Here is a 24,510-nt window from a genome sequence, read left to right as displayed (position 1 = left end):
GTGAACAGGGCCCAGCTCGGGGTCTCCATTGCATACATGGCTTATAACGGATTATTCACCCGGATAATATCTGAGACGGAGCAGGCCAGCTTTAGTCGATCGTTTCGGTCGCTGAGGGTGTCTTGTCCCAAGGGGTCCCAGAAGTCGACTTAACGCTTGCAACTGCCGTACTGGTGGTCGATTCCCCTGATGACTGTTAGCGGTACATTGCACTGGTTGGTATCTAACTGTGCTTATACATAGACTTACATCAGTAAGTTATGGCATTCACTCTCAGTTCCACTAGGCTGTCGCAAGTGGGAGGCAGAGACGCCTGAAAGACCTGGCTAACCTAGCCCGAAACAGGCTACCCTTCATTTCCTCCGTACAAGGGGTCGAGCCCGCGGACAAAACTGGCATAGGATTCTCCACCCGAGCGACCTTGATCACATTCATCATAGGCACCATCCTCGCTTTCATACCACTAGCCCTGGCGGCATTTAAAATTCCCAGCAATATAGTCATCGCGGCGAACAACTCTGCGGTCATATCAGCTGCATGCCACAGCATTCCTGCAGAATCGGTAGAAATGACAGATGCCATATCCTCTCGTGAGCGGCTGCTTGAACTCGCCGAAACTGGAGAAACGACAGACGCAGACGCGGCAAGAACAATGCAGATCTTGTATAGTATGTCAACTCAGGAGTTGAAGTGGGGCATGATTTCGAGAACTAGTGGCAGGGCGGACGACTCTGGCCATTTGGCGTTTGGGACGATGGATCAGGAAGTCAGGCCACCAGTTGATGGAGACTGGTGTGCTGGGTCGTGACACAGATAAAAAATACTACACATGCCAGTGGCATCTCGCCGAACTGCCACAAGTGCCTGAAGAAGGGGCTCGCCTACCCAGGATATGACCAGGACTGAAATGGGCTGAGGGCGCTGCATTGAACTCTCTGAATCCCTTTCTTTTGGCAGCTATTAGAGTCCCGTTAGCCCCACAGCTGCGCTTGCAGCCATTTTGGCCTGCAAAAATTTTCGCCCTAGCAGAGCGCTAACAGCGGGTGCCAAAGAAAAATTTTTACAGGAGAGAGTTGTGCGTTGTTTAGAAGCTTCATGGTGTTTTTGACATAGGGTAGCAACATTGTAGAAATCTAGGGGCACATTAGTTTCTGTTAGAGGCATTCTGCCAAAATATATGGGCGCCCTTAACTACTCCACTTATAATCCACCTAATCCACTGGGATTTTGCCAGTGGAGTGGACAGTGGGATCCACGAGTGGATCCATTACGTGGATTGAGTGGAGTGGCTTTCAGCCCTGGCGCCTTGTTTCGTCGCAATCGCTTGGTGTCGCATATCACCGCTAGGTTCGTGCGGCTGGATATGAGACGTGGCTCATACTTTGGAGTCGTGTATCCGGTTTCACATCCGACTTATCGCATCAAGGATTCCAATCCTAACGATATGAGCTTAAATAGCTGTGCCCGAACACATGGCTGTTCAATTTCTTTTGTTCTTTAGATGATTCTCATCAATTGACTGGGGCCATCAATGATCCCTGTGGAGCCAATTGTCTGACATAGGTTCGCCAGGGACACACAGAGACTTGCTGCAAACTAGACATGGTGACTTACTAACCAACAGCATTTAGCAGCCGAACCTAGCGATACTAACACCAAACAGCCTCAAGCTAGCAGACCATGCTTCAGCTGCCGAAGATAGGATGCTGAACACTTGGAGAAATTGGCCTTCAAGCTGGCCTATCGCAGAGAATTAAGCGAGGGGAGACGTGAGTAGAATGGCGCAGGTGGTTTTCCCAGCGTCTCTTTGTCTTAGAGATCGTGCCTTGCGTTGTGCCGAAATTGGCGGCAACCTCCTTCTGAGGTTTGCCGGCACGTAGCTCGGCCATTATCGCAGCCCTTTGCTCGGGAGTAAATTCATGGTTGGATTCGCGATCAGCGCTTATTTCAGGGCCAAAAGAGCCTGATTCAGAAGCCATTTTGCTATTAATTCTGGAGGTCAAAGAAGAAGGGATTGATGAGCGACTTTCGCAGAAAGTGGGGTTGCCGTGAGGCGATTCCAGACTTTTGGCACGTGATTGTAAGTCGGTCTAGGATATGGTCCTGCAGCCAGTGACTCTCAGGGAAGCCGCGTCCTCTGCTATGCTGGATATCCTGGGGGTGGACTTCCTTTAAGTGCCGAGAGAGAACCTCGAGGCTAGTCGATCGGAGCCCGCAATGCCTGCAGGCGGCGCCCTGCTGGATGCGGAGGTGAGGGTGGGGTGAAGAGCCATCCGACCGCACTGGCAGTGTCTTTGGGTCTGGAAGGCGAAGGGTTCGGATGAATGGGCCAAGCCCTCGACGAGCCAGCTTGGAGATGCCATGCCGCTCTCCGAGGTGCCGCGAGACACGGTCTCCATCGGCCTTGAGGGCGAACTTGCATTGAATGCATAGGATCGCTGGCTCTGGCTGGTTGAGGTAAAGTCCGAGACGGTCGAGCTGCTCAATCATCGTTCACTTTGGCGAAGAGGATAATTGATTAGGAAGAGGATTGCTACTCGATATTGGGCTGTTTAGGAAGGAGGGCTCCCTTCTCACTCTGACTTACCTCCTATAGAGAGAAAGGGGAGGGCATAGGTAGGGATCCCTTGCTCCTTTGCGGGGTCTACCTCACTGCCGCGATGGCTTCTATGCCTACTCTGGACTTGAACAGAATGATGATTGGCTGGATTAGTGTCACTCGGGAAAACGGGCCCCATTCCCAGATGATCCCTGATAATTTGGGGAAGTGAGCTGGATTTTGGGAACGGGCCCCGTTCCCGAGGTGGTAGTAGACAAGGATGGTTGGGGATAGGTGATTGGCGCAGAAGCGGGAATGGGGCGCGTTCCCGACTTGAATACTTGGTAGGTTTCTTAAGAGACCACGGCTGTACAAAGTTCACATCCCCGTCCCTACCCCAGGTCGGGCCAGCTAGGTAGGTTACGTATAGTAATGCCCGCCGGCAATGGCGTCGAATGGTGTCATGACCGGCAGAGCGCAGACGGTCGATGTCGCCCATAATCTCCACCCAGTGTGGCCAGGCTGCCCTTTCAAGGCCCTGAAAGTTCCGAGGTGATGGAATCATCGGAGTCATGTCAGGGGACAGGCCCTCGGGGTAATCGCGGCGGCGATATACAGACGACAAGAAGGTATCCTCCTCTCCGCGAGGGGGCGAGAAGTAAGGGGCCCAGTACTGGATCTGGAAAAATGATGGCTTGTCATGATGCCAGGTGCCCGGGCCATGGCTCGTACCGACCTCTTTGCTGTGGTCACTATTGAAAGCAATATGGATGTAACGGCCGATTTGCACGCTGAAGCGACTGTCGAATGGGCCTGCCGGCTCACAGTTACGTTGCCAAATGTCCTTGAATGCTCGGTAGACTTGGAGGAAATAAAGTCGATCCCAGGCTGGCGGCTTAGGGCGGCCAAACAGTTGATTGAACAGAAAGTCAGACCAGCTGTTTTTAGGCGGCAGGCGTCGGCGCGTGGTCATCCAACAAGGTAGCTCGTCGGGCAGAGTATCTCCTGCTGAGGGATCGATATTATTATCAGATGGCACAGCTTCGCCGTACTTAGCCCATGCCTCCGTGTAAATGCCATGAATCGTCTGGGCTGTGGGAATACGGCTGGTCTCGGCCGCAGATTCCACCTGGGCTTGCCGCAGCCGAGCAAGAACTGGTAATTTTTGGCGCCCACAGTCACCTCGCACTCGGTCCCAGTATGACTCGACCTTGGCAAGGAAGTGTTGATGGTAGGCTCGGGCGGTCTCCTCGACAGCAAGGACGATAGCCCGGCTAGCTAGCTTCTCCGCTTCCTCATCGCGCCCTTGGTCGTACGCTCCTCGAGCGTCGCGAACCAACTGTTGAAACAGAAGCTCGACGGTGACCTGGGTAGTGGTGAGAGCTTGAACGTTGGGCTGGTGAGCCAGCCTCGCCTGGAGCGGGCTCCGGGACATGTAGAGATTGACCAGTACCTCGAGCGAGATATGACCCCGCTGCCAATCGATGTGGCCGTGAGGGATCCAGAGCATGCCGGATGCGTTAATATGGGCGCCCAGACCGAGTCCCCGCCGCTCTTTAACAGAGCCCTCGCCACGGCCACGAGTTCGCACCGTCCAGACCGACCGCCAAATCCAATTGTCGAAATTCTGCTCCTCCTCCTCATCATCAAGTGCATAGATGAGGAGGCGACAGAAAAGCTGAGCAGTGTAGAACGCAAGTATCTGCCGGACAGGGTCGGTTGAGGAGGATGGCTGCTCGCCTTCTTTCCTTGTTGCCTCCTGGAAAATATGGTCGAGTGGAAGGATCAAGCGAGCAGCTTGCGTAGACACAAAAGAGGTCATCACTTTAGTCGGAATAACCCAAAAGGGGCAATGCATCCCGCTGGCTCTAGCATCATCATCACCATCACCATCATCATCGAGGGGAACGTCCCAGGCCATTGGCCCGGTGTGAGGACTTCTGCTGGGTTCTAATGCGCCATCGGCCCACATGGCGAGAATAACGTCGAGCCGAAATGTGACCTCTTTCGGACTCCAAAGTTTGGGTGCCTGCGCAGAGATGAGATGGCCCTCAGATGCCGCTTATTAGCATCCCAAGCAAGCAAAAGATGGGAGCGATTGAGCTGGGGTACAAAGGCGCGTTGGCGATTTTGGTCCATACCCGCAAGGTCTTTCAACATGCCATCGTCAAAGGAAAGGAGAGGGAGATGGCCTGAGCTGAAGAGCTGGTAATTGCTGAACATAACCCCAAAGGGGTCCTTGCTGCAGTTGTACGCCTTGGCACGGATGATGCCGGGCGATCTAGCATCCGGGTGGCCTGGGTTTGATGCCCGGCTTGGCCTCGCCTTAGCATAGTAGGTCCCTGCATCGCGGAGGAGGAAAGAACGGTAGTGTTTGGCGTCAAGAGGGGCTTCCGGTACCAGATCTTGGAGGCCTTCATGAAGATGACGGCAACAGTCACTTTTCCATAGTAGCGTCCAAGGTTCGGCACTGCCCTGAGCGTCCGGTGACGATGGTGGTCTGGTAACATGATCCCGCATCCCCACATCAAGCCAGCAGGAGCGCATATCGAGCTGGTTTGGGTCGAGACCAGCCAAGATTATATCTCGAAATAGACACAAACTCTCGTGAAGGCTCGGCCGCGCAAATATGTTCTTCAAGTCATGCGACTGGAAAAGCAAGCGAGGGTTCTGGAAGTAGGCAATGTCTTCCCCTCGCCGTGTTTGGACCCGATGCAGGTTTGCTCTCTCTACGATTGACGTCCAGAAGCGCGGAAGAGCGCTGGCGGGAACATCGTATGCTAGTCGGAAGGCTCGGCTCTCATCTTCAGCACTCCATCGGCCGGCACCCGGCTTTTCCTGGTACGCGCGAGACTTTGCGTAGATGAGGTCATATGAACCAGGGATTTCCTGCAGGGCATGATCGGGAACCGTTTCGTAGACGGCTGGTAGGATGATCTCGTCATAGAGATCTCTGAACCGTGCGAGGGACAGACTGTTTGCAGCAGCCCGCGTCTGTGAACGGGCTCCATGGGGGAAGAAGACGAAGACGGAGAAGCGGACACCGGCGGTTGTAAAAGATCCGATGCAGGTGTGCCGCGTATGTGCTAGGTCCAGGCCATGAGGTTGTATGACTTGGTTAGTGGAGATGTTACTCTGGTGAGGTGGGAAAAAGGAGAGCCGAAACCGGTTGGGAGCTCGAATGGCTGATAGGCTCCTTGCCCCGAACCAGATGCTATCGACATCCCACTGCCGCGCGACGGTTACTGAGTTCTGGGACAGGGAGGCCTGTGTCTTGCGGAAAGAGAGCGGTTCGGCAGGTTGGTCGGAGAGGAAGCTCTGCCAGTGAGGAAAAGAGGCGCGAGGATCACATGCGTTGTTGCGCTCCGCGAAAACGGCCGGCAAGGGAGGAAGAGAGTGGCCGAGACGTTCAATTCGTTCCTGAAGAGTATGGGTGTGTTCGGGTTCAGCAAGCTCGCGCGAATTCGGGCCTAGTTTGAGCATGATGTAAGCACCTCTGCAACTCAAGAGAGTCGGGTCGGATGACTTACATTCGCATTGGTGGTTAAAGAATGTTCGAAGGACGCGATCATACAAATCGCCCCGTGCGCGTAGAAAATCGGGGCCGCCGGCAGTATCCTGGTCGTGAATCGCTTGGATGAAGCTGTCGAGTATTGGGTTCTCAGGCCCAAGTGAAGGTGAGGCTGATGGGACGAACCAGTCTGGCAAGTCCGATATTGACGAAGTAGAACTTCTCGGCCGAGATGACCGACCATCTTGCCGAGGAAGGCCGGGAGATGGTGATACTGGGGCTGTCAGTAGCAACACAGCATTGGTATCGGGCGAGGAGCTCCCAGTGTCATCACCATGGCTATCCTCAACATCAACGAGGGAAGCCGTGGACGATAAGGGGAGAGACACTGCCTCAAACTCGACCTCGGGACCCGACCAAGACTGGGTTTGGGCGGGCGGAGATGGAGTCAAATCATCACGTAGGGCCAGGTCAGAGAATTCGACGGTAGGTGGCAGCTCTTGAGTGTCCGCAACCTCCTGAATAAGCTGTTGTACCCTTCCAAGGTGCTGTTGGTCGCGGTATCGTTGGACGCGGAGACGCGTTCGTGCACGCGGTGATATAGCGAGATCTAACCGGGGACGGCCGGGTCTAACGCCCGGTTGCTCATTTGATGAGGACGACTCTGAATTCGGAATTCCAACTACAGAGACCTCTTCCCCTCGTCTTGTCCGGCCGCCCTCGACTGGTGTGTGGTTGCAGGATGTGCTGCCGCGGCATGGTTGGGGTTGGGAAATGTTTGCTTGTTGATCAGCCGTATTGGTGCGGGTGGTCCCGCGGACGCTTCCGGTCGCAGATCCGTTTCGCTCGCTACGGGTGCCGGTTCGTAAATTGTCGAGGCCGGTCGATTGGCGATTCCTAGGCTTCGGCTTCCCCGATGGGTAGTGGGTGGTGGTTGTTCGTCGACCAGGTCTAGGGTAGTAGGGTTGCTCTGGTCCCCATTATCTGTTGGTGAGTATGACTGTTAGCCCGCGAGCCCAAGGGGAAGTAGAGATAAAGAAGAGGCATGCTAGCAAAGATAATGCCTTCTACGATTGTTTCTGGGAGTGTGTCGCTTGAGTCGGTAACTAGGCGAGTATTATGTGAGTCGTCGAGGTTAGGTTGGATGTGGTGTGCTTGCTTGTTTTGGCGGGCTCCCAGCCGACGCTTTCTCGCCCGCTCCCGTTCGCGCTCAAGCTTGTCTGCTTTTCCCTCTGAAGTGAGCGCACGACGACCCATTTTGGCGTGTACGGTAATAGTATTTGGGCAGTAAAGAATGATATTTATTACAATGAACAGCTTGCTTGTTCGTATTCGATGGGTATGTTTACATCAGTTGGGGCAGAGTTTATTGTCTGCTCTTTTTGCTTTTTTCCCCTCCTGTTGAAACCATAATGCTAGCTCCCTATTGAAGCCACAATGATAACTGCCGAGCCAAAGTGATTGATCTTCCTCGTAAAGGGATAGGTGATTAAAATTAAGAGGCGCAGAGTGGCAGGGGTGAGAACTCCCTAGACAACACAACACAACGTCAACTGCCGGCGTCAAATGTTAAACCTCAATGGATTCGGCATATCTTACTTCAAGGCTAAATTCTGATCTATGATAGAAAATGGTAAAAGGGCGTGCGTGGCAGTCGCTTGCATCTTGATCTCACTCTCTCCTCGATAGTTTAGATATGATATCGGCGAGACCTTGCGCATCAGTGGCTTCCAAGGGGCCCTCATCTTGCACGTATGTGTCTTCAATCATGCAGCCAACCATGGAGAAATGGTCGATTTCCAGAGTATCGGAAATTTTCTCGATAAGGAGGTGCCACGACGATTCAGTGCCAGATATGAGGTTGATTGTGTCGAAATAGATTTCCCGAAGTGAGTTTCGATGTCGAAGAAGAAAATCTGCCAACTCCTCGCCGGTGCAGTCTATCAACCCAAGCGATAATACTTCTAAATTTGGGATATATAGAAGCGAAGAAAACCGCGAGAACCTGTTGATATCGTCGCGATACTCGAATTCAAGCATGAATTGTGAAAGCTGCGGGAAGAGCTCAATAAATCCAACGAGGCCGGATTCCCAAGATGATGGGTCGAAGGTCGGGAACTCGGGGTTAACTAGGTCGAGAATGGGGTTATCTGAGTCGAGAATGAGGTATAAATGGCGGAGACTGGTGATGTGGGTTGGCAGGATAGGAAGCATATGGGGGCTTATACGATTGGCATTCTCCATCTGACTGCCGATATTAATATCGAGATCCTTCAGCTCCAGCTTGCTGATGACTGCTGCGGAAAGAACAGCATGTATGACGTGGCGAATGAGCTCGACGCTTTTCGTTGACAAGAATGTGAGCGTCCTTTGTGGTAGGATGCCAATAGTCTCTTCCAGGCGGTCTAATCCCCAGGGTCGGTTGCTATCGTCAAAAGTGATCCTTTCGCAGTGGGTCAAGTTCGACATGGCTTTGCTCAAGCAATGAAAAGCGTGCTGAGTTTCGATCATTTGCTCCTGGTCTTCCCAAAGCGCGAGATATGCGTCTAGGTCTAACCGACTCGGGCGACCATCCTGCGGTGATCTGGCACCTGAATCCTCAGTACTAGACGCCATCCTCTTCATGATTTCATCATACGGCTTGAACGGAGGGTCTATGTCTTCAAGCTCCTCAAGGGGCAAGAGATGATAGGGACAAAATTCTAGTGTCATGACATGTCGAGCGAGACTGGCATGCATCGAAATGTCGACGAGGGTATCTATGCTTCGCCGCTCAAACATGACATGGCGCGTCTGGAAATAATGCCGAGTAAACAGAGGGGTCGCTATGGCGTGAAAGTCCTTGCATGTTCGTCGGACAGGGAGAAGACCCTGTGATGGAAGTTCTGCAAATATCATAGTAGTTATCTCGGCGGGAAAATGATGAACGAGAGGAGCCATCGCTTGTTATCTTGTGCCTGGGGCGGATGCCTGAAGGATGGCTTTGCTCCCAACCCTGAGTGTCGTGGTCTTGTCTTCAGGGTTGGTCGTGCAGAGTGGGGTCACCGTCCGCGGTTATTCTCAATCGTATTGGCTCGAGAGATTCATTGTGGATACCGTCCGCGTTTAAACGCAATGACATTGGTCGCCGCTAAAAAGCCATCAACAAGGGTGTAACGGTATTTCATAAGCAGGATTTGGCCGGGTTTGGTCTCGAATTAGATCGACCATAAAACAGGCAAGAAAAAGCAGCAAAAAAGGTGCAAATGGAGGTAAGGATATTATTTTTATGTGTAAATGGGTTAATGGCACGTTTGACTATCGTTTTGTCTGGTTTTTATTCGCTTATTAGTGGTGGTGGAATTTTCAAGGGTTTTAATCGTGCTCTTTGGCTGACGCTTGAATTTTCACCAAGACTTTCACGACGCCTCAACCCTCACCCTACAAGCAACATTGATCTTCCTGACATCCTTGCTCTGCACCCCAAGACAGAGGCGTTCGCCCATCTCCATCCCGCTCCTCGATGTCGACACCTTGATAGTTGACCAGATACTTCACTATCGCCAAATCTGCGCTTGCAGCTGCCCAGGATAGGGGTGTCCTCCCGTTTTTGTCACTGGACAAATTCTTTGGTTCAACCAGCAATTCAACAATCCGCTCATTTTCCTGCCGCCCGGGCTGAAAAGGATTTGCCTTTTCAACATTCCGCCTCTCGTTTTCCACTGCCCAGGACAGTGGGGTCCGCCCGTGATCATCTTGCTTGTTCCTGTCGATGCCAGATCTCTCCAGCAATGATTTCACTGCGGCCAAAGTCCCTGCTTGCGCCGCCCATGAGAGCGGTGTTCGTCCATTGTCGTCGGGAACATTTATCCCCGAGTCACTCCGTTCCAAAAAAAACTCCATGTTATGGAATTTACCGCTCAAAATGGTCCAGATCAGTGGCGTTCGTCCGCTTTTGTCCCGGGAGCATACTTTGATCTCAGGCTGCTTGAGCAGAGATCCGATCATCTCTTGGTGACATCCCGCTGCGGCCAATGACAGTGGTGTTCTCCCGTTTTCATCCCGGCTATTCACGTTGAATCTGCCTGTGTCCAGCAGTTTGTTGAGAATTGCGGGGGTTCCATCTTTTACTGCCAAAAGCAACGGGCTTCGACCCTCAGACTCAATCTGCTCCACATCTAAGTCTTCCCTTTTCAGTAAAAGAGAAAGTATAGAGTCCTGTGGAGTCGCGGCGGAGAAGCTCTGCCATGGTTGTAGCGACCGTGATGATCTCGTTCTCGATTGTTGGATTTCCTTCTCAATTGCCCAGAGCAACGGACAATGGCCCGTATTGCTTGGCACGTTGACATTTGCTTTTCGGATTATGGAGGCTGCCATGGTCTGTTTGCCCTGTCCATCTGATTTCTCCATGGCGCGCCATAAGGGCGTTGATCCATCTTTGTCTGCGGCATCCACTTGGATGTTTTCGGCGCCAAGCAAACATTCGACTACTTCCTCATTACCGATATCCACCGCTCGTGATAAGGGGGTTCGGCCATCGGCATCATGCTCGTTCATAGGCGCTCTAGGCCCCTTAAGTAAAACCTTGATGACGTCTACTTTCTCTTGTTCGATGGCAAGCAATAATAGTCTGTGATGGTCATAGTGTTCGGAGCCCAGACCTAGACGATTCGCGATCCCTCGGAGTTTCGTTGTCTCAGGATTGCTCTCTTGCCTCGAAGTTTGCGGACAATTCTTTTCGCTGAGCAAGTTTCCCGTGAAACTGTCGCGTTGCCCCGCCATTTCTAGACCAATGACATTGCATCAATACAATTTGTCGCTTCAAACGTACAAAGGAGTGCTACAAACCTCTACAAGTATCGTCTAATGAAGAACACTTCTCTATGACGTTCAAAACTAGATATATCTACCACAAAGGATAGAGATTCAATCGTTAAACATGGAGATAAGTCGTGCGAGCTCTTGTCTGCATCTGTAGTGCCTGAGGATTCTCGAGACCGGGTGCTTGAGAGAAAATTGGTTTTCTCCGCAGAAATGGACGGCAGAGCAAGGTGCAAAGACATTGCATGAAATTTCAAAACCAAGGCTTGCTTCGAATTATGATTTAGAGTTGCCAGTTTAGGCCTGAGTTTCATTTTATGGGTGGTTATGCGTTGCTGCCTGATAGAAAATGCAATATGACGTGATAAGTTTTTTTTTTATGCACACGTCAGCCGTGAGTTGACCGCGAAATCCTGATTAGGCTGGTGCGTGACCGCAAAATTCTAGTTGGCTAGAGTTTAGCGCTAAGTCCCAAATAGGCTAGTGCAATGACCGCGAAACTCAAAAGGGTAATTTCGACTAACCCGATGGCTTCGTACACAAGGCATATCACGAGGTGTAGAATAACACCATTCCAAGGACAATCGAAATTACCCCGAGGCGGCGAAAAATACGGCGCGTAGAACTGATTCTGAAAGAATGCTGGCTGGTCTCCGTACCACGTTCCGGGGCCGTGGTTTGTGCCAACCTCTTTGCTGTGATAACTGTTGAAAGTAGCCAGTATGCACCTTCCAACAAGACGACGAAAACGGCTATCAAAGGGGCCCGCATAGTCCTCGATCATTCTCCAAAACCCTTTGAATGTCCTGTAAAGCTGAAGGAAATACAGGCGATTCCACGTCGGAGGGCTTGTGTGATTAAAAAGCTGCTGAAACACAAATTCGGACCAGGAATCTTTGGGTGGCGTAAACTTGCGGGTCGTCATCCAGCAAGGTAGTTCGTCAGGCAATTCATGTTGCTCGTTACATGAAATGATGGGGGCATAAACCGACCAGGCTTCGGCGTAAATTTCCCATATGGTCTGTGCAGTCAAAATTCGACTCACTTGGGTCGCTAACTGTTCCTTTCGCCGCTGCAGACTGCGTAGTGGCGGCAAATTGTCAAACCCCATGCTTGTTCGAAGCCGATTCCAAAATGCTTCCAGTTTAAGAAGAACATAGAGGGTATAGGCCCTTACTACCTCCTGGGTTACGAGATCAATAGCCCTGTCAACTAAATCTTCCGCATCGGATTCTTTTCTTTCGTCGAAAAGCCGTCGGGCTTCTTGAAGACGCTGCTGCAGTAGGACTTCGATGGCTACCTTGGATGTTGTTATGGATTGAACATTGGTTTGCGACGCCAAGCGGGCCTGGAGTGGGCTACGGGGAATGTAAAGATCGACAAGTACACCAAGAGATATACGTCCATTATACCAGTCGATGCACTCGCCAGGAATCCACAACATTCCCCACGTCGCGATGGACTTCTCGAGTCCAAGGCCCTGTCGCTCGAGCCAGAATCGACAGTTGCTATTTGCTCAAGGGACATCTAGCTCATCTACCTTATACCTCGCATATCTTATATCTCCGTTTTATAAACGAGTGTTATTTCTAACTATCTTCTCCCCTTATCCTTCTTTATCTCCTTTCATCTCTTTCCTCTTCTTTTTTTTTTTTTCCCCTCCTTTCTCTCTTAATTACTAGCCAATAAACCCCTTTTAGCGTAGCGAATGTATATATCCTTAAATCCTGTGATAGCATAACCTCCTTTATCCACAATTGCTCAACCCAACTTTATCCCACCCACTAAGCGTCATCACCATACGCTTCAAGCGCTCTCGGCAACCGCAACTGTCGTAATCGCTCCCCGTTTCCCTACACCGTTAACCACATTTGTCCGCCGAGAGGCGATACTCTCTTTAGTAAGCTAGGAGACGTCAGTTACGACAACATGCAAGGTGTTCTTGTGCTCGTGCTTTCGCGTTCTTCCAATAACCACCTAATTCCCGCCAGGACAGCCCCAGCAAAATCTGCTGCAGTCTCTAGCACATCTTGTGATAGAGAATCTGGTTGTTGTTGAGGCAGCCGCTGATGCATTGTTGTAGACGTCGGAGACTGCCCACGCACTAAGTCGGGCATCGCGAATGGTAAACGCCCACACACTTCTTCCAGGTAACCCCCGGGGCGTGCTAGGGCCCTAGCTTGTTTACCACCTCAGCAGTGGGCGCGGCAGTTCCGAGTGTAGAAAGGGCCAAAGCGGCCAAAGGGAGTTTCTGGGATGTGTCAGCATGCAATGCAAAGGAAGGGTGTGGGATCTTGGGGGATGTCTCAGGCGACTTACGGCAGGGGACAGCATCACAAAGGAGTTTGCAGCGTTATGCGACGAAGAGAACGAAAGTTGAACTGGGAGCTGGATGAAGCCGATCTGCTCTCTGAGGGGAATCAATCAGTCTCGGCGCGGGCATGCGGTTCAACCTCTTCAATTCAACACCGTCGATTCCATTTGGCCAAATGCTGAGTAAGCTGTCAATGCAACGCCACGCGAAGGCGAAATTGATGGAATTGAATTGATGACCAGCCTGGTTGATACATCTGGCACCCATTATCCAAAGTCTCAACTGTTTCTCGACTGTGTTGCATACAAGGCAATTAGGCGGCACGCCAACGACGATCTTCCGCGTAGTTATATACTTGTGAAGTAATCCGGATAACCCTTGACTTCCCGTCCCTCAAAGCTATGTCTATTCTTCACCAAACTCGCCCGACTCATCTGAGGGCAGAGGTAAAGGCGGATGGAGTTTTGGTTCTGGAATGGGTTTGAAGTTTGAGTGAGGAGGGATTTCAGGCCCAGTGCTCTCATACTCTACCGGCACGTCTAAAGGGTGCAAGAGCATCGGGAGTTGCTGCAGGTTCTCGAAATTCCCCCTTTGTTCTTCACAGCTCACGCACTGGCAACTGTGAGGCTTCCCATTTTCGCGCACGTACGTCTCGTACTTCTCAGCGTAGCTCTTCTCATCAGCAACCCTCTTTCTGACAAACTTCTTTATGTCCTCCCGCTTTCGGAAGGTCGCGAGTTTCTGATCAGCTATCTCTTTGGTGGACTTTGGGGGCAAGAAGTACGGGCTGTAGAATTTATGCATGAAAACGTCCCAAAAAGCGCTATCGATCACCTCGGGGTGAAGAAGCGCAAGAACTACCGAGACGTGAGGGTCATTAGACTCACCAGCACGTCGTTGCCATTCCCGCTTCAGAGGCGATGCTGGCCATTGCTGCTGCGATCTTTCGACGATAGATCTAGTGAGAGATTCTACCTCAATATCGTAGAATATCCCAATTCGACCGATTGCTCGAATTGGATTGGGGGAGAAGCCGTTGATCCATGCTGGTGGAATGAAACATGAGGTCGGGACTGTATAGCAAAATTCCCAGTCCAGGACGGCGACGAGATTCAACTCATCGTCCCAAAGGAGGTTGTTGCCTTGCAATGCCATATCCCCGTGCATCAGAACAAACGGCCCATTGCGCCTTGTTTTCATAAGAAATTTGGTGAGCACATGCGTGTAAAACTCCTCGTGAGCAAACACAACTTCGTAGCCAGAGTCCTCTGAGCCGAGGTCGGGATCTTGGGTCCGGATTAATCGATTGCGGCTTAATTTCACTAGAGCTTGAATGTACTCTTCGGGTTTCGTAAATGTCTTTTTCTCTGGAAAAAAGACGGAGGGGTTGAGATTCTCCGTTTCTTGGAGAACCAACTCCATCGGCATTGGTCTGTGGCGGATAGCGATGTCTGGTGACTCTGGTGTGGGCATCCCAAGAGCCCCGATTTCAGGGAACTCAAGGCTGCGAAGTTGAATGTAAAGATCTGCCAGCTGATCGTGAACACGTTTTAGATCCTTGCTTCGCCGTGCCCCAGTGGTATAGTCCCATCTTTCGATTCTGCGGAAGAGCATGGCGTTCAATGATGTGCCTTGGACGTGGTCCATAATAATGAAGGCGTGGCCGATTGGGCTTTGGGCGTTGTAGGACCATGCATGAATCTTGGGGACTGGAATAGTCGTTTTTTCGGCGACATACCTAAGTATCGTGAGTTATCGCGTTGGTGCTTGGCAGACGAGGTACTCACATCATCGTGGCGACCTCGGAGTCAATCCTCTCGTCAATCCAGGGAACACAACCGGGGAAGGGGATACGGACCACCCAGCGGACCGCCGAATTCGAGGTTTGCGGGGTGTCGAACTGAACTGACACGCAGACATTGAACGATCCATGCGAAATGGCAATGACGGCGCATGGTGTGCCATGATGATACGACGAGGCCAGGGCGCAAATAGAATCACCTTTATCGTCAGTGATGTAGCGGATAAAGTCTTCGCGTTCCCTGGCAATTCGATCTTCAATAATCCGGTCTCTCATTGTTGAATTGCTTGAGTGTTGATGGTGCAGAGAGTCTTGGTCCGAAAGGATGCACTGGCGTGGGGAGATTTTGAGGTGCGAGGCCCGGAGCAAATATATAGCCGATGGCAGTCACTGAGCGCGCCCGCAGTGACCACGGAGGGTTCCAAAAATAGTTAGGAGGCGGTGCCAAAATTATGCCTGCCTGATCCGCCAGCTTATGTCTCCTGTCTAAACCCCCGTCCCGCGTAGGCAATCAACACCGTAAGCAAGGTACTTGGCTACCGCGACGGTTTAGATGAGGGAGGAAATCTATAAAACCAGGGTGGAGATACTCAAAACCTGAAGCATTCACTACAGTGACTAATACCTAAGATCTACCAGTAGTATCAACCTGGGCGAAATATAGGTAGATAGTACCACCCGTGAAACACGCACGCTCAGCCATATGAATAATCGTCCACATATTCTCCTGTGTACAGCTCCGAGCCCCAGGCGGCCCCGGCGGCTCCATCCTCATCGTCGTCTCCTTCATACCCCCACCCCCGGACCGGGAAAAGGCGTCGAGTTCCGAATCTGACAGCTGAAACCATGCCTGAAGTCCAGCAATCTCTTTTTGGTTGTCAACAATCTCCTTCTGCGACTCTGCGAGTTCCCGTACCAACGCCATCTCATCCGCCGTAAATTGTTGGAGGGATTGGGGCATGGCTGTAATGCCTCCTAGCACGCCCAGTGCCCGATTCCAATCCTGGTAAAACCTGGCTTCCCGGTTGGTCTCCTCCGTCTGGAGGTCCCTGGTGGCCGGGTTAATCACACCCCTGCGTTCCCGAGCTGCATTCGCGGAGCTCGAGATGATTCGGATGAGTTGAAAATCGATGTTGATGAGAATGCTGTACAGGTGCTCGGCTGTCTCGTTACCGCTCTTCCGAGTAGCCAACTGCTGAATAAGTTGTGTATGCCGAGCCATAAGTGATTCTGCGCATTGAAGACGTTGGTACAACTCATTGTACCTTGCTTGGTCGACTTCGGGGTCCCTTGGTATCTCTCCGCCCTGGTTGTTGGCACGAGAGGAGCGATGGGAATGACGGGAATGAGATGACTTGGGTTTCGACTTGGAACTCTTCTTCTTCTCGCCAACCATGATATTCTTTGTAGCGAAAAGCAAGATACGAATGCTGCAGCTCTTTTGGTTGAGGGAAGTGGGAAAGTCAGAATTGGATGGATGCCCGACAGCGTGTGTCGAGTGATGAAGACGGGCAGCTCTCCAGCGCTATTTATACTTTCATCAATCTCTCGCATGGAAGTACATGAGGCGTTCACGCTCGACGCCTTAGCTCACCTGCTTGACAGCCTCGCAATGGAGTCGAGCAACCACCTATCCATCACATCACATTACGCCACTGCGCTCACACGTGAGAGCGCGACAAAATCGCGCCCCCTCCTCATTGCCTCGTCCGATACAATACGTGAACGCGCTGGTAGTGTGTTGGCGGTGCGTTGGCATTGTCCTGATCGGCACCTGACTCTGTGGGAGCAATGAGAATGTCTGCCACCCACACCCATCGATTGCACTTCCGCCTTGTTTTCATGCTTTCCATGCGAAGAGGGAAAGGAAACGGAACTGTGTCCAGGCAGCAGCATGCAAGACGCACCACACGGCCTTAAAAGATGGCCGCGACCTCAAGTTCTCAACCAACACCATGACCGGGTGCCCCCCGGTCAGCGACTTCCGTAAATTCACCTCTACTCCCTGTACTCCGTAATATGAGGCGGGAAAAAAAAATCAATTCTACTACAATTGATTTTAGACGTCTTGATCTAGGCTGCAATTCCTGTTGCTTCACGGAGGCTAGCATTGCCATCTTGGGTTGTGGATTGGACTTGCAGAGGGCGAGATGACTACTTTGGCAAGTTTTCTTTGAAGATGCGCTGTGGAATCACGCACACAAGCGCCAATGCCTCTTTTCGCGAAATTATAGACTCAATGAACCTCCATCGCACACTAGTGATCGAGGTTTGGGGTATTCATGTTGACACGATACGGTCGATCATCAGAAATGAACCGTTTGGAAACTTTGAGACTCCGCAAGGTTATGGTGGCAACTCATTGTCTTCTGCGGAACGCGGAGATGAGATTTGGATACTATACGGCTTGCGTATACCGATCATTCTACGGCCTGAATCCAACGGGTATCGAATTGTCAGTTGTGCACTGGTTAATGATAGCCCTGGGTGGGATGGGCTTCCAATCGTGGCGCTTGGGGAGATCATGGAGTTGGCCGAGACAGGCCAAAGAACCCGAAAACGCATCTCGATATTTTAGTAAAGGTTGGATAAATTTGCCTAGTTTAACTATATTTCCTTGTAACTGTGATAATGATATGGAATTAAGAACTCGGAATGTATTAATGCCAGCTATCTAAGGCTAGAGGATAGATTAATTGTTGGAAATCCAACGATCGCCCTTCCCTTCAGGAGCCAGACCAGGAGTCTGAAAGTCCTAGATTTGGAGTTCAAAGTCCCAGATGGAATCATTTAGAGATACAAACCCTACAAGAACTCTTATCTCAAAAATTAACAATCAAGTTCAATGAAATATTTGCACTCGGCACCCCTGCACAATATTTCCAACAGGTCGTCGGCGGCGGGAGGAAGACCCAGCAGCCTCGGCGGAGGCAGCAAAGGATTGATTCCCCGCCGACAGCGGAGTAGAATGGCGGTTGCCGAGTACGTTGGCGTGGGCAATCGGCTGATACATGCCTCTCTAAGGTTGCGAAGGAGGAAGAGCCGACGGCTGTGCGCCTGCGTCCATGAGAGAGGATGACTGCACAGTAGACAGAGGTGAAGCAATAGCAGGTGCATGAGCGTGGGCATGACCATGTCGCCAAGGCCCCCCACGCTGGCTGGCCTCCCGAGTGGGGGGAACGGCAGCAGGCGCTTGTGGTTCAGACTCGAAGTCGAAGCATAGATGGGAGGCAGAGACTCTATCTACGCCTTCTTCATAGCCGTGGGCGGGTTGAGTGCCACTAGTCACTGGCTGTGACGGAGCCGCCGGTGCTGGAGGTTGGTTGGCATACTGCCATGGAGCCGAACCCGGAGTTTGAGTTGGAGGAAGTGTAGATGGATGAGCCACGAACTGTGGCCCCCATAGTTTCTGGCTCTGAGCCTCGCCGATGCGCTTGGCCGTGATGTACTTTTTCGCACCTTCGACGGTCGCCATATCGTTCAAGATGAAACCGACTCTCCACTGAAAGAGGTTCTCATCTCTCCCGTTTTCGACTTTGAAGATGGCTTCCCACGCGATCGCATCCGAAAGAATTCCCTTGGCTTGCGCAGCCAAGCCGCCTGTATATGTATGTGGTCAGTAAGCTGTGGGCACCAAGGGTTGCACGGAAGCGCATACGGAAAACGACATTATGAAGACAAGCTGTGTATTCGAAGTCCAAATCTATGTCGTCAATCAACTTGTGAAGCAGCGGACCTTCGGGAAGATTGTTTGGGTCGATGAATTCCATCGATGCACCTCTCAACCGTTTCGACAGAGCCATCATCAGCTTTGCCTCGAGATCCAAACAGAACTCGAGCGTCCAGGGCTGTCTGTTGGAATCTGCTTCGAGATAGGTGAAGAGATCGACGCCAGCTATCATCTGGCAGTGAAGCAGGTTAGGCCTCGTCTTTCCACAAGTGCAGGGATGGACTTACCGTGCAGCCATTATGCACACAATCTTGGCACATGGTGGGCACGAGATTGAGCCAGAGTGACTCAAGCGGGCAGGATAGGGACAGAAGAGGATGGGTAGAACTTGAAATCAAAGATGAATCAGCCTGCGAGGCAAGTGTAACTGATGAAATAGATTCGCAAGGTGGGAGACGAGTTAGATTTCGTCGCAGCGTTCAAGTCTTTGAACCCGAGAAGTAAGGCATAAAAATTTCTTTAGGGCTTCCAAAGAGGTCGAAAGCACGTTAAAGGGGACATGGTCTCGATTGTGAGGCCGTTTGTCCAAGGGGTGACTCTGGGAAGTCTGTGTTCAAGCTTGCTGTTCTGCCATGCATGCATCCGACAATGTTAGTGGAACTCCTGAGGGCCCGTCTAGGACGCTACAATGGCCTCCTTTTTCTGTTTGCACAGTGTTGATCCAGTGTCGTCAATGTCAAACGGACGGGTGCATGCTGTATTGACAAAGTGATGCATCAAGTTTGGTGATACGTTGCAGTCTCGGAGACGGAGGAATTCCGCGGTGGCTGCGCTAGCACTCGGGTAACCCCTCGCAACGCAATAGGGCTCCACTTTAATTAAGCCGAGCTTCAAAACATGCCTACGAATGCAAATAAGCACCCTTCGAAATCGATCCTCGCCACGACATCATATATACCAGTAATGTCAGTGATATATCAGTGATCAAAGTTGGGCTTTTGGTTGCGGGTTGGGGAGGTAGCTGTCACGACCTAGGCCGCGACTAGGCGGTCACAACCGGCAGAACAAGCTCGCATCGGAACAACCTACTCCCGCTCACGGTGAGGTGGGTGAGCCGGACCCACCTGCTCACCCCAGAGTTGACCGCGAAATCCTGATTAGGCGAGATATTTGGCACTAAGTCCCAAATAGGCTAATGGATTGACCGCGAATCTCAAAGAGTAATTTCGACTGACCCGGTGGCTTCGTATAGAATTTCATGAAGATAATTATGGCAGGGGTCAACGCACGAACGGAAAGTGTGTAGTTTATTAAATTACAAGCGATCCTTAGTATAGTAGGCGGAAAGACCGGCTCGTCCGGAAAAAGGGTATTGATTGCTATCGCAAGGCAGCGAGAGTAGTTCACGATGTAGTGATATTCGTTGGCTTACGTGACAAACATCTCTCCTTCCCCTAAACAGTATATCTAGGGCGTTGAACCATAATTATAGGACCTCAAACTTTAATCTTTTCCTCGAAGTTGAGGGCAACTCCCCGGTTTTCCAACAAAGGTCCTGTCCAACATTCTTGTGGATGTAGAAATTGGTGAAAGGGGTATTTTGAAATACGATATGGCTAGCGGATCGGCATAGCATGCCTGTGACGGTTGGTCGAATTTGTCCAGAAACGGAGCAGGGAAACGAGCAGTATACGCCCAAAGATGCGTTGAGTCACAGCTAGTCGTGGCCAACACATAAACCTGACGAGATGGTCTTAGTAACAGAAGCTGTGTTGAGAAGGCCAACTAACCTGCATAGAGGAGGCCATGGGGTCTATCACATGACGTGATAATCTCGTATTTGAGTCCGGCTTGAGGACAGCAGAAGGTGTCTCGGCAGCGTTGCATGTGAGACAGGACCGCCGCCTTTCCTGTGCCAAAGCCACCAGGACCGCCAGAATAAAGGGATCGTACTGTTGTGTGGAGGGTTGAATTCGGCGCAACTTAGCCTCCAGAATCCTTTTCACGGGTTCATTGTCAGGCCATTTCTCAAATAGTTTCCGATGCCAATTGGTGTAGACGGTGTCGGTTCGCAGCAAGTCGATGCGATCCAGATCTAGATAAGCCGCAAACGCGGATGAATGTGAGAACACACGATCCACTTTGAGAGACGCTACAGCGCGCGTGCCGTAACCAAACGGGAGAAGATCGTGCCCAGAATAACTTAGTCGTGGTCGGTGTGCAAAACCGTAAGCAGCCATTAGATCATCTATAGCCCATATCCGGCCTTTCTTGTTGTTAAATTCTGACCGCAACGATTTCAAAGCTTTTATAGCTTTTATAGCGTTTGGAGACACGTCTATAGTCTGCTGAGGCCGCAAGTCCTCGTTCGGATCGCTCGATGTGATCTCTTCCAGAGGGGGTCTCGGCGTCCGGCTCCGAGTAACAAATTGGCAGCCGAGTATATGAAGGTGTTGCGAAGTCCACTGCAATGGATGGATATACAGCCGTTTTCGATGTTGTCGAATCACGTCGTCCAGAGATAATGTTGAAGTGGACTGAGAAGTTGGAGTTGAAGGAGAAAACGTGGCATCCTCCTCATTCGCATTAGAACTTGTTATAGGAACCTGAGATGATGCCTGAAAGTCGTATGAAATGCGTGGGCGATCGTCATAATAGGCGCGTTGTTGTTGAGGATGGCGAAGATCGCTATCCGCTTTTCTCTTCCTGGTTTTAGAGGGAGAATGTGCCGGTACGCTGTCAGATAGAAGCTCATCCTTTCTTCCAGATATAGCGGACGAGAGCGCGGTGCCCTTCTCAGTGTGAAACTGTGCTGAACGAGTCGGTGCTGTCATGCTGAATTGATGACAAGCACGCGTTCGCTCACGCAGCTGGATTGAAGGGGCCAAAAATATTACACGCGTCACGTGAGAGACTGGTCCGTGCACGTATTAGTCAGCCAAAGGACGAGCACGGCCAGGACGCTCCCCGCATTCGCCAGAAAAGTTCCCTTTGTAAACTTGGTCAGGCACATACCGTTAAAATCAAGTCCAACTTGCAAACATTACAGTTAACTTACGAACAGTACAGATTCCTCACCTGCACTTGTTATGTCAAGCCATATATACACCGCGAGCACTCCCGAGGATCACCAAGCCATCTCTGCTGCACACGGGGGATTGCAGGTGTTTTGGCAGCTCAATCACGATGACCTTCGCAGCTCTGCAAGCAACTGGAACGTTCGGCATCTTATCGCCTTTCGTTTGTTAATCCATCGTTCGGAATGGAGGATACTGCCATGCCTCAAAGCTGATCATACTGAGTCCTGCCCGGTTTGCAAATCAGAGCTAACTGTTCCTCAAAAACTTGATTGGAACATTACCAAGTATCTCGTGGGTGCTAATCCGCAAGGATTGACCACAAAATCCGATACCGAGCTCTTGTCTTTACCAAGTGGTCAATTCTGGGTAGACCTGGCCCGTGCAATCCGGCACGACCGAGATGATGAACCAAGGCAACACCCTCAGCGGGAGAGAAGGATGGTGGAAAGGGAGGGATACCAAAATTCATCAACCGTGATTCACGGCTCATCCTCACCTACAGTGCCGTCCTCATCTGAATTTGAATTCGAGCTAGGCTTAGAAAGAGAGGATATCGATAAGGATGAACATGACGAGCGGCGGGCGAGACCTGAAGAGGTTACCGTGAGACTCGTGACATGCTTCTTGGAACACGCACTCCTCCGATGTCTCATCCAACATGCGGGCAACGGCCCGAACGACACAGAAGTGCGGCCCCGAATTGAGCGCAAGAAGGCTGAACTTCGGCTTGGCAACCTCATCACCATTAGATCTGAGGACGATGGAGGAATATGCAGAATGCGAAAGAGATACGGTTTCTGGGAGATGGATCATCCTTACCAAGCTCTGCTTGAAGCCAAGAGATTCTTCAAAGACATTGTATTTGATACCAAGGGGAACAAGCATGTCCCTGTCGTGTCAAACGAATATCTAGCGCAGTATCTCGGCGAAGCTATCATCGCATGGGGGAGCAACCAACAACTTTTAGGCGACAGGTAAATTTCCCCATGACCTTGTCGTCCAAGGAACCTGACGTGCTGATTGCTTTCTGCGTCATCCAGCATCTTCATCGTCGCTGCTGTTGGGACTTTCATCCGATTCATTCATTTCGAATTCGGCTGTAGTTATAATGAGTATCTGAGTGCAACGACAGTCAAACATCAATTGGAGATGATTTCTGATCAAAGAAAAGACACCTTTGTCCATATGCATGGAACAAAGTGGTTTAACCTACAATCGGGGGAGGGAAGAGGAGGCGCACTTTGTTGTCTTCTAGCGTTGCAAAGGCGATTCAACGACCGTGAAGCGGAGGAAAGTGATGAAGAACTGCAAAGCGATACCATGGAGTCTGTTGATGGAGAAGGTCAAAGCTAATGTCCTACTACAATGATTGCTGTTGCCATTACAACCCAATACTTGCCACCTAGCCAGTGTATACATGAGGTTTTCCTAGTTTCCTGTGAAATGCGTCGCAGTGCTTGCTTTCATCTGCGCGGCCTCTCGGACGTACGGGTAACGTTTATATTTTATTCAATGGACGTGGCCGTTGCAGCTTGTCGATAGCCATGGCAATAAGGTTGCGTTCGAAAGCATCGAGTTTCGAAAAGGACTCAATGCCCGAGATTCCGAGTCGCTCGCGAGACGGGTGAAGAGGAAGGCTGCAGATTCGAGCGAAGCATGAGAGAGATGTCACTGTTATTGGGGTAAAACTAGATGCTGATATTTGGGGTTTGGAGCTAGACATGGCAAGTGGGTAGCCATCTATCGCGTTCCAGCATGTCCTGCTAGTGTGTGCTGGGCCCTTGCTCTGAAGCGGTAAGAGAGTGGAAGGTCCCGAACCCTTGGAGTTGGGACGTAGGCTTACCTCGGTCTTCGGAGATACTCTTTTTGTGGACGACTAGAGTGAAAAGACCTATGATGACCGCCAGGGGTAGGATATAAAAAGCCCTGAAATGCAATACTTACCGAAATCTGCGAGTAGAAATAAATTAGCATCAAATCTGAATCCTCTGTGGCATGACGATATATGATACTTACCGCTACCATCGTGGTCATACTAGGAAAGATATCACAAACTGCTATTGATCAAGGTGGCCCTATTCTACTTCTCGCAGGCGAGCGAAGAGGAGATATCTTGCGAAGGGTTGGGCCACTGAGGCCCGACCACCGAGGGCAATGGCAATCTGAGTTCCGGGTTCCTAGTCTTGGCTTTCGAATTAAGTCGATCCGTACATCTCGAACTTGGTGATATCGAGCGCGGTAAACGGTCTGCATGGATGGGTTATTAAACATCATGTAGGCCGCATGGGGTTAGCGGAAAGTAAGCGTATTCCAGGCGATCTTATCGAGGAACCAAGCATAGCCATACATCTCCATAGTACGCTTAAATCCGAGACCCTCGTAGCGGCGAAGTCCATTTAGCTGACTTACATCGGGTCGTCAGTAAATGCATTCCTGACCCAGAAGGCATACGATTCCAAGCAACATCGCCGGTAAAGCAGCGTTTCCGCTCGTTTCTCTGCTAGGCCATTAATAACTCTAGCTGCCAGTTAACTCCAAGGTACAACTTAAGATACCTGCTGAGGGCAATTTTCTTTCCCAACATCAAAGGAGATGTCTATTATAGTATAGCTCTCATTAATAGCGCTAGCTTAATACCTTTAAAATCGCGATACTATTTTCTCCCAGGTAATATCCTTTATGAGAACCTTTAAGTTCTTTGCTTAGAGAAGAACGGTAATATCCTGGAACTGCTGGAATCCTGGTTCCTAAATAGTAGCAAGGATCTTAGCCCAAACATTCGCCAGGCGCCTCCG

General features: G+C 50.9%; 8 protein-coding genes across 8 annotated transcripts; 1 reads left to right on the top strand and 7 right to left on the bottom strand.

Annotated features, from left to right (window-relative positions):
• Positions 1–1,986: 1,986 nt before the first annotated feature.
• Positions 1,987–7,307, bottom strand: MRS44_018677 (uncharacterized protein; the record flags this gene model as incomplete). Its single annotated transcript, XM_065616146.1, has 5 exons — positions 1,987–2,478; positions 2,922–4,543; positions 4,681–6,680; positions 6,737–7,050; positions 7,122–7,307. The coding sequence occupies 5 exons, from the start codon at positions 7,305–7,307 to the stop codon at positions 1,987–1,989; spliced, it is 4,614 nt and encodes a 1,537-aa protein (XP_065472218.1).
• A 414-nt stretch (positions 7,308–7,721) lies between these two features.
• On the bottom strand, positions 7,722–8,990 carry MRS44_018676 (uncharacterized protein; the record flags this gene model as incomplete). The annotated part of the gene is made up of 1 exon (XM_065616145.1): positions 7,722–8,990. The coding sequence occupies one exon, from the start codon at positions 8,988–8,990 to the stop codon at positions 7,722–7,724; it is 1,269 nt and encodes a 422-aa protein (XP_065472217.1).
• A 480-nt stretch (positions 8,991–9,470) lies between these two features.
• MRS44_018675 (uncharacterized protein) lies at positions 9,471–10,811 on the bottom strand (the record flags this gene model as incomplete). The annotated part of the gene is made up of 1 exon (XM_065616144.1): positions 9,471–10,811. The coding sequence occupies one exon, from the start codon at positions 10,809–10,811 to the stop codon at positions 9,471–9,473; it is 1,341 nt and encodes a 446-aa protein (XP_065472216.1).
• Positions 10,812–13,569: 2,758 nt separating this feature from the next.
• On the bottom strand, positions 13,570–15,241 carry MRS44_018674 (uncharacterized protein; the record flags this gene model as incomplete). Its single annotated transcript, XM_065616143.1, has 2 exons — positions 13,570–14,902; positions 14,952–15,241. The coding sequence occupies 2 exons, from the start codon at positions 15,239–15,241 to the stop codon at positions 13,570–13,572; spliced, it is 1,623 nt and encodes a 540-aa protein (XP_065472215.1).
• A 349-nt stretch (positions 15,242–15,590) lies between these two features.
• Positions 15,591–16,361, bottom strand: MRS44_018673 (uncharacterized protein; the record flags this gene model as incomplete). Its single annotated transcript, XM_065616142.1, has 1 exon — positions 15,591–16,361. One exon carries the CDS (start codon positions 16,359–16,361, stop codon positions 15,591–15,593), a length of 771 nt encoding a protein of 256 aa, XP_065472214.1.
• Positions 16,362–17,984: 1,623 nt separating this feature from the next.
• MRS44_018672 (uncharacterized protein) lies at positions 17,985–18,955 on the bottom strand (the record flags this gene model as incomplete). The annotated part of the gene is made up of 3 exons (XM_065616141.1): positions 17,985–18,565; positions 18,624–18,867; positions 18,923–18,955. 3 exons carry the CDS (start codon positions 18,953–18,955, stop codon positions 17,985–17,987), a joined length of 858 nt encoding a protein of 285 aa, XP_065472213.1.
• A 1,434-nt stretch (positions 18,956–20,389) lies between these two features.
• On the bottom strand, positions 20,390–21,469 carry MRS44_018671 (uncharacterized protein; the record flags this gene model as incomplete). The annotated part of the gene is made up of 1 exon (XM_065616140.1): positions 20,390–21,469. The coding sequence occupies one exon, from the start codon at positions 21,467–21,469 to the stop codon at positions 20,390–20,392; it is 1,080 nt and encodes a 359-aa protein (XP_065472212.1).
• A 255-nt stretch (positions 21,470–21,724) lies between these two features.
• On the top strand, positions 21,725–22,693 carry MRS44_018670 (uncharacterized protein; the record flags this gene model as incomplete). Its single annotated transcript, XM_046277094.2, has 1 exon — positions 21,725–22,693. One exon carries the CDS (start codon positions 21,725–21,727, stop codon positions 22,691–22,693), a length of 969 nt encoding a protein of 322 aa, XP_046128852.2.
• Between the last annotated feature and the right edge of the window lie 1,817 nt (positions 22,694–24,510).

Source organism: Fusarium solani (genome assembly GCF_023522795.1).
Source record: "Fusarium solani strain SB1 chromosome Unknown bctg00000016, whole genome shotgun sequence".
Classification (NCBI taxonomy): Eukaryota; Fungi; Ascomycota; class Sordariomycetes; order Hypocreales; family Nectriaceae; genus Fusarium; species Fusarium solani.
The sequence above is the reverse complement of the archived record's forward strand: the minus strand, read 5'-3'. Positions and strand labels throughout refer to the sequence as shown.